The sequence below is a fragment of the Cajanus cajan genome, chromosome 3 (genome assembly GCF_000230855.2).
Source record: "Cajanus cajan strain Asha chromosome 3, NIPB_CcT2T_4, whole genome shotgun sequence".
Lineage (NCBI taxonomy): Eukaryota > Viridiplantae > Streptophyta > Magnoliopsida > Fabales > Fabaceae > Cajanus > Cajanus cajan.
The window spans coordinates 3,204,946-3,214,275 of NC_138519.1; the positions used below are offsets into that span (position 1 = coordinate 3,204,946).

Below are 9,330 nucleotides of genomic sequence, written 5' to 3' on the forward strand. Positions count from 1 at the left end.
CGCCCTTATTTTATTTTACATTTTTTCTTTTTTAATAAAAAAAATGAAAATAAAATCCGAGTGGCGATGTAACCAAAGAGAAAGGGGGGCTGAGAGCGTGACACGTGGTACGTCATCCGGAGTACATAAAATTTTAACTAACGGAAATTGCTAAGATGCCCCTCTCTCCTCTCCACGTGGATCTCTTGCACTTGAACGGTTCGAGGTGACCCCAGTGTGTTTTCCCTTTCCCTTTTTTGTCTTCATAATAATAACAATAAAGTGCAAATATTCAAATTATTATTATTATTATTATTATGAATGTGATTATTAATTTTGGAAAATTATGGTATTTTCATATTCATGCCTCGAATATTCTGCATCAGCTGTTGTACAACGTCAGAAGTCCTTTGTCATTTCTAGGAAGGCTAGAGATATTTAATATCCAAATATTTTACACATGTCGCATTTCTTTTATATCTATTTTCTCCGATCACATCGAATACTTCTTATTTATCGATGAACAGTTGTAAAATTGGATTCGATATTTTTAAACAAGAATTTAAATTTGAGTTTTATGAGTAAAAACAAAAAAAAAATTAAAAATCAACTAAAAACAATCGGTCGAAGAAGAAGCAATCAATCATTGATAAAATTAATAAATATTACATGTATAATTACCAAAAATAAACTATATCCTTTAAATTTATCACTTCACCTTTTATTTTATTTTATTTTCCTTTTTAGGTGTATAGTAAGCATATATTATATTGGGTGTTTAATAAATATTATTTCTCTAGGAATGGCAACCCGACAAGTAGTAATCCATCATCCACACTGAAAGTATTCACGAATTTTATATATACTTATTATGGATATTTATAAATATTTGTTTAAGTATAATTTTTTAAATAAAAATAAATAAATTTAAATTTATTTGTATTAAAATAAATTAGATTAATTTGTTTTATACATAATATAAATAAAAATATATAATTAATTTTAAAGTGTAAATACATATACTCGTTCAACTATTTGTGTTGAAAATGCATATACATCCCACCTTATATGCAAGCAAGTACTCATTTAATTAGATATATCTGTGCTTAAGTTTTTTTTTTTTTGTCATCCTTAGTCATTTCGCTGTCAAAGAGAGTGAAAGAGATTTTGTCTAATTTTTGTTATTTAAATTCTAATTTTAACCTGCCAATTTTTATTTTTGAGTTATATACTTTTCAATAATTTAACTAAAAGACATTATTAATATAAAAATATATATAATGTCTTTTTAACTCATCTAATAATTTTTAAAAATTATAGTTATAATAATTTTTATTTAATTAATAGTATTATATATATGTAGCAACCTCGGTCGCGACGGGACGGCGAAAAATAAATTGAAAAAGAGGAGTCGCCACCAATGTTATTTTTTACGGAAAAAACATTGGAAAAACCATAAAGTAGAAAATAATCTACGAAAACCAAATTTTTGAGTTCGGGAGTCGATTACGTGTGAGGAATGTATTAGTACCTCACAACGTTCCTCCTAAGACGATTACCTTTATTTAATTAAACTAATTATTTATAATTTATAAAATATTTATCTCACTAAAATGATCAAATATATTTTATTTAACTAATTTAACTAATGCATTAAAAAAATTTAAAATTATTATTGTTATATAAAAAGGAAAATAATATATTTTTAATTTTTTGGCTCGACAAGATTTATTTCTTACTCCTACGTATCGTCATGTGTAATGAAGAATCAGAGTCACGTAATTCTTTGTAGAAAATGTTTGTGTGTTGATATTTTTTAATTAAATTTTATTTTTTGTTAAATATAGGATTCTTGAACTGTCTCAGCTCATTCACCCTAAAAATATAAAATTGACTAAGGTGTACACCAAAGTCAATTCAATAAAATTTTAATTATAATTATTGCTAGAGATGTTATGATATTAAAAAATTTATTAAATGGACATTTTCGTTTTTGGAGAAAAAATTTAAAGATAAGCTGTCACAACTTGTACTTTAAATTCAAAGATTAAAAAGATGTCACATCTAGTTAACCATTTCTCCAATAAAATTTTTAATACAATAATTTCAGATATTTACATTAAATATTATAACACTATATTTTGATATTTAATCACGTTTTGAATTTAAATAAGACTTTAAGATGATAAATAAACTTTTTTAAAATAACAGATATTACTAATAAAAAAATTAAAAAAATTAAAAATAAAATAAAATAAAAATAAATAAATAAAATAAAATAAATAAATAAAAAGAAAGTGAGTTCGATATACTCACTATTCTTCGCTCAAGAAGTGATAACTTGTTGGTTTCTCCTTCTAAGCTCCCTCTGGTCCAAGGTGGAGATGTGTGTGTGTGGGTGCCCTTTGGGAAGGGGAATGGCCGCTATTTATAGACTTTCAGGAGGGACCGGAACGGCCCGTTCTGAATCCGGAACGGCCTGTTCCGGGGATGCAATTTTACTCACAGCGGCCATTTTTAGAACGGCCCGTTCCAGTTTCGGAATGGCCAGTTCTGAGATAAAATTTATAGGTATTTTGGTCGTTTGGGAACGGCCCGTTCTGGGCTAAAAATTATAGGTCTTTTTTGAAGGTTGGAACGGCCCGTTCTAGTTTTTAGGAACAGCCCGTTCTGAGCTAGAATTTATAAGTCTTTTTGGAAGGCTGGAACGACCCATTCCAGTTTGGGAACGGCCCGTTCCGGGCTAGAAATTTTAGATCTTTTTGGAAGGTTGGAACGGCCCGTTCCAGTTTGGGAACGGCCCGTTCCGGGCTAGAATTTATAGTTATTTTTGGAAGGTTGGAACGGTCCGTTCCATTTTTGGAACAGCCCATTCCGGACTAGAAATTATAGGTTTTTTGAAAGGTTGGAACGGCCTGTTCCTGACTACTTAATCATATGAAAATTACTAAATTACCCTCCATAAAAATATAAAAAAAAGAGGTGTTACATTTAGCTTCTATATTTTTATCTTTTTTATTCTTTTTTAAATATACCTTTTTTGCTATTTTTTTTAACAAAAATTGATATTTCTCGGACGAAATTGGGTTACTACAATATATATATATATATATATATATATATATATATATATATATATATATGTAAAATATATCAAAATAGGTTGTGATTTATACCCAAATTTTAGTGCACAATTTTTTTTCCATTCATATGCATTAATTGTTTCCATTCATTAATTCTACAGTTTCAAAGGCTATAACAGTGAAATTGTTAAAGAATATATATTTGGTTTTACTAAATAAGTACGCAAAAAGTGTTAAAAAATTGTGAATACCAAAACTAAATATGATATTTTGTGGGGTGAGAAATGCCAAATGATTCGTTCAAATATTTAAGCAATATACTGTGAAAAATAGTCAAGATCAAAATATACAATTAAGTAATATTCATTTCTAAGATTGAAAAACAAAATTCATCTATATCTCCATACCATTATATTATATAAATAGAATACATGATAACTACTTTTAATTTTTATTTTCATATAGGCCATATTTTTTTTCTTGCTTATAACAATAATTCAAATCCTTTTATGGTTTTATTCCATTCACGTCTCTATCTAATTTATAATCTAAGAAAATTATTGTATTTTCATGAATTGCCCCAGCTTGAAATTTATACTTTTAAAGCATCTTAATTACTTGACTAGAGAATCCTAATATATAACATCTATTCCACAGTTAATATTAGCTTATATATATGTATACATTTGCAATTAATAAATAACCAGGATGAAGGCAAAAGATGGAGACTTTTAATCTGATGAGTTTGAATAAAATATTTCCACTATTTGAAATCATTTGTCATTTCAAGAATCTATCTAAAAACATTTCCCTTATTTAGAGGGTCCCAAAACCCAAGTGACATAAAGAAAGATTGAGCACAGCATTGGAAACACTTAGAGCATTATCATAACAAAACCCCACCAAAAATAATACCAATTGCTATTTGCTTGCTTGCTAATTACCTTTTTCTGTATCAATTAACTGAATGCCCATAATTATCTCATTACTTCTTGGTACCATAGAGAGACTCCACCTTCCCATCGTTGCCTCCCAGCAACATATACTTATCCTTCCTAGTCAACCCGGTACACTCGAACCCCAACACATCCCCCAACACCTTCTGCACGTGATTCGCCACCTCGATCGACGTCTTCCCCCCGGCCTTGCACGACATCTCCTCCGGCAACGGGTCCAGGAAGGTCACCTCGTAAACGGGCCTGGGGTTCATGAAGAAGTAGTAAGGATCCCAGAACTTGATCCCGCGAACGGTGGTGCCGTAGAACATGTTCTGCTTGCAGTCCATGGCCACGGGCACGATCCGGTCGCTGAGCTCAGCGAAGAGGGCGCTGAAGCGGAGGAGGAAGGGCTCGCGGCACGTGGTGCCCTCCGGGCACACCACGAGGTCGCCGCGCTGGAGGAGCTCCTTGATGCGGGCGGCGTCGGCGGCGCGGTCGCGGGTGAGGGCCACGGCGGGGATGGGGGAGAGGAAGCGGGAGAGCTTGCTGACGCTGTAGGTGACGCAGGAGACCTTGCGGCCGAGGGCGATGGCGATGATGATGGGGTCCAGGGCGGTGCGGTGGTTGCAGACGTAGAGGTTGCCTGGGGTGCCCGGGGATGGCGGCGGAGGGCGATGGCCGCGGATGACGAGCTTGATCCCCAGCATTTCGTAGGTGTAGCGCACGATGCGCTCGGGGAGGGGGAGGTTGAAGTAGACCCTTATGATGGAGAGGATGAAGCCGAAGGGGAGCCATAGGTAGGTGATCAGGGCGTTCAGTGGGTCTGGCTTCTGCACGAAACGACCGTCGTGGAAGATGAGTCTGCTCTTTAGACGCTCCTGTGGCACTGGTTGCGCTGTTTTGCTCGGTGGCACCATGTAACCCTCCTGTTATATTCATCATCGTTCATTCTTGTTAGATCCCCATTTGCATCATGTGTCAATGGTAATAAAAGTAAAGTGGAATTGCGATTGAAGAGAATATAAAACACTGGTTGATTTAAACGAAATATATATCAACTGAATTGGGTATGTTTTTTAAGAGAACTTGTGTAGAAAGAAATAAATAGATAAAAGAAGAGATTAATTTTATTTTTCTTTTTTATATTATCAACCGATGAAAAATTATAATAAAATTAACTTTCAAAGCAATTACGATAAAGTCTATAAAGTTGTTATACTTGAAGATTTCTAATTAATTAATTATGTAAAAAATGACTTAAAATATAAAATAAAAGGATTAATTTAATAAAAATGTGATTAACACAGATAGTATACACAATGTTCTGATTTGATGCACCTCATCTACGGTTATTTTTTCACTCTATCTCTCTTTCTATCGAAACATATAATCTACTTTACATAAATTTTCTTTTTCTCATGGGTGTTTAAAAATCATCTTTATACAGAAAATTATGTTAAAAGGTAACTCAATAATTAAGCAAAACTTATAGTGATGTGATGCTGTAAGTCATGTGATATGATATTATGAATAGTGCGAGTGTGGCGCAAGATTGCCTGACTAATAGGTGAACCCAGATTTGGATTAACAAAATTGACGTTCACTTATTCCTCGTCTACCTTTACATATTGGGGGAGAAATGGTTACTTTCTTTTTGGTAGAAACCGAGAATCTTATCCTTCTTTGGGTCAATTTCATACGAGTATATGCTAAGCACGCAGTAGTTTGTGGGCAGTGAGTGAGTGCATTAATTGAGCCGAAAAATTTAGGTAGCAGCTTCATACTTCTTAAGAAGTATGAATGGATCATGACTGCATTAAACCCTGCCTCGTGGTGTGAACACTGTGAAGTGTGATTGGACCACAAAAAGTATATGATGGCATGCACCATGCAGTTGGTTGGGGATGGTTAATACGGTGGGTCCCACTGGTTTCTGGACTAAAATTTCTAGATGGGAAAAAAAGTAAAATAAATATAAAGAAAATGAAATGACATGCATTTACACTCAACCGTAGGCCGTAGCTGCCTCATGCCCCACGAACACGCCATTGATTCTAATTCCTAACACATTGTCATTGTCACCTCACCAGGACTACCAACCGCCTATACGGTTCCATATTAAACCCACTCCATATTTTATGCACATAAATCCAAATAAAGGATAAAGATGAAGGACTCCGCATAATCTTCTTCAGTAATCCAATCTAATTATCATCTATTAAAAGTGTTCATGAATAAAAGAGGTCATTACTCATTGGGCTTTTCTCCACAAAAAGTAGAAGAAAAGGTCACAAATATTCGCCAATTCAATTATGTTGTATACTACGGAAACCAAATTATACGGAAACCAAATTATATGACTAAAGTAGAATAACTAGTATATGCATGCTTGATCACGTGTCGTAATTAACTTGCGCAACTAAGCCATCCATTACACAGCAGGTACGTAATTAATGCACAATTCGCGTGTGATATAAATAAAACAAACAAATGTTTTCTAAGTAATGATCCTACGTATATCATTCTTCATTCTTCAATGATCGATCAACTAATCCACATAATTATAACGATAGAATAATATGTACCTTTTTAAAAAAATACTCCCTCCATTTTTTTCATAGTCAATTTTGTCAGAGTTTTTTTTTTTCATTGTCATATTACTAAAATCAATGAGTTATTAATTTTTTTCTTCCATTTTTACCTTGATAATTAATATATTTTTCCTGCATAACGTGTGTATTTATTTTTAATGTCTACCTAATTTTTTTCTAACTACTCATATAAAGTTAATGTGCATTTATAAGAGTAATATGTTCCCAACAAAATATTATAAAAAAACAAAAAAAAAGGAACAATTATTTAATGGAGTAGTTCAACAGTCTAAAAAATACAAAAAAATAAATAAAGGATAAAATAGGAAAGTAAGTAATAAATATTTTTGAAAACTAAAATATCAATGATTTTCTTAAGTCCCGTGCAAAACCTTAAACGACTATGAAAAAAAAATGGATAGAATATTAATTACATAATTATAACGACAAAATAAATATTTTTTATAAAAATAACTATTGAAAATATGATTATAAGTCCATTAAAATATTCAAATTAAATACTAATAAATGGTGGTATATGTCATGAGATGGAAGATTTCTTTCTTATTAAGAAAAGGGTAATGAGATAAGACCCATAAGAAAAACATTAGTTTCATTCAATTTCAACCAAGTAAAAAAACAGTATATTAGCTTTTCAACTGTTCCATAGAGCTACAAAATTTCAATCAAGTAAAAAAACAGTATATTAGCTTTTAACTGTTCCATAAAAGCTACTCAAGAAAATTGGCCTTACTTAGTTTTACATTACCAACTTTCTTAAAAAATAAAAAAAATAAAAAGGTTAAAAAAGAAAAATAATTTCATATTCAATATAACATCATTCTCTTAATTATTCAATACTGTATAAAAGAAATTACATGTACAGTATTATGTATATTTAATAGATTTGGAATATAGAAAATCGTTCCATATTTTCGTATTTAATAAAAAGAAAAATAATAGAAAAACAATGTTGAAGAATTTAAAATTGAATGTTTTCATGTTTTATATCCTCTTATAATATAATAATTTCTTATTAATCTCATTTACTAATAAAAAAAACATTGCATATATATTTCGAATATATCATTTTTTATTTAGCACTATATATAATATTAAGAAATACACACACAATTTGCATATCACTTTTATTTTTCTTTAATATTTCAGAATTTATTAGTACACCAATTTTTTGAAAGCATTAGTAAACCAATTTAAGTAATACTATAACTTCATAAAAACTATCCAAACCTAAAAATCTTGTTATCTTTGCACAATTTATAATTGGTGGAGATTTGTACACTAAAATTCTCACATCTGCACTGAAGCTTTTTAGCGGACAGTAGCATATTATCAGAAACTAAAGTCTTCGCCAGTTAATCATAATATCAACTACTAATCAACACACAATCTTTTCTAGAAATCATCAAAATGTAATTAACCAATATATAAAATAATTAAAATTCATTCGTTGAAAAATAGTGGTAAATGGGTAATAATATTAGCAATAATGAGTAGAAGGCAAACCTTGCAAATGGACATGAAATCATGATCCGACGAACGATCTCCGATTCCGATATCCGGCGACTCCTCACCGAACTCCTTCAAAATGGCGAGACGCTTCAACTTTCCAACGAGCACGCCAGGCTTCTTCACGAAACCCGTGGCCTTCTTCGTCCTCGGATTCACCTCGATCTCCGTTCCTAGAACCTTGTCTCCGCCGAGATAGTCCTTCACGAACGGCTCCACCATCAGCGTCGGGTTCGCCGTGATAACAACCTTCCTCTTGCAGCGGTCGAACGCCTCGAAGCTCTCCTTCCTCACGTCCGCAGCATAAAACCTAGTCACAGACACGCACGCGCTCATAACGCAGCGTAACTCCGCACAAGCAGAAGGAGAGAGAGCGAGAGTGAGAGAGTAGGTTACCTAGGGAGGACGGCGCGTGAGACGAGCTCAATGTCGCGGATCTTGAGGCCGGAGAAGGAGATGAAGATGAGGATCTGGATGCCGAGGGCTTCGGAGACGAAGAGGTAGGCGACGATGACGAAGGGAACGGAGAGGAGGAGGATGAGGCCGCGGAGGAGGCTGCCGGCCTCGACGGCGACGAGCATGAAGTAGGGGAAGGAGCTCCGGGAGATGAGGAGCGTGCCGTCGAGGTCGGCGGCGATGGAGTGGCGCGACGACGTCGTTCCGTTGCATTCTGTTATCGGCGGAAATTTGCTTCGGAGCTTCGGCGTTGACATTTTGCGCGTGACAGGTGCGAGTGCTGTTTGCTGCAGAGAGCGCGAGAAGGGAGAGTGAGGGAAACGGTGGGTTTTAAATGTTGTTTCTGAAATGCTGAATTTATAATGGTTGGTTGGGGATGGTTAATACGGTGGACCCCACTGCAATTATGTTATCCAGGATTATCAACTGCTTACACGGTTCAACAACTCCACGGTTTAAGACGCTACTGTAATACTATGGATTATGCATATAATAGATAAAAGACCATCATTTTTATGTTCAAAAGTTTTTACACACTCTTAAAAAATATTTAATATGAGAAAATGTCATTAATATTATTTATAACGTGTAAAACATTAAAAATATATATATTATAATCCGGATTGAGTATATACAATGTATGATCACATGTGGCAATTAACTTGCACATCTAAGCCATACAATACTCGTTACACCGCAGGAATGTAATTAATGCATAATTTTTGTGGGATAGAAACAAACAAATGCTTTCTA

General features: G+C 33.5%; 1 protein-coding gene across 1 annotated transcript; it reads right to left on the minus strand.

The window, feature by feature from the left end:
• Positions 1–3,802: 3,802 nt before the first annotated feature.
• LOC109798592 (putative glycerol-3-phosphate acyltransferase 8) lies at positions 3,803–8,917 on the minus strand. Its single transcript, XM_020358929.3, has 3 exons — positions 8,518–8,917; positions 8,119–8,431; positions 3,803–4,926 (listed from the first exon to the last, which is right to left on the minus strand). Exons 1-3 carry the CDS (start codon positions 8,832–8,834, stop codon positions 4,048–4,050), a joined length of 1,509 nt encoding a protein of 502 aa, XP_020214518.1. The 5' UTR covers positions 8,835–8,917; the 3' UTR covers positions 3,803–4,047.
• Positions 8,918–9,330: the final 413 nt, after the last annotated feature.

What these genes read in the sequence shown, in the direction of transcription:
- LOC109798592 (XM_020358929.3), bottom strand. Translation starts at nt 8,834, where the DNA reads ATGTCAACGCCGAAGCTCCGAAGCAAATTTCCGCCGATAACAGAATGC. An exon ending in TCACGCGCCGTCCTCCCTAG is followed by an intron (nt 8,432 to 8,517) that starts GTAACCTACTCT and finishes GTCTGTGACTAG; the next exon opens with GTTTTATGCTGCGGACGTGA. An exon ending in ATTTCATGTCCATTTGCAAG is followed by an intron (nt 4,927 to 8,118) that starts GTTTGCCTTCTA and finishes TGAATATAACAG; the next exon opens with GAGGGTTACATGGTGCCACC.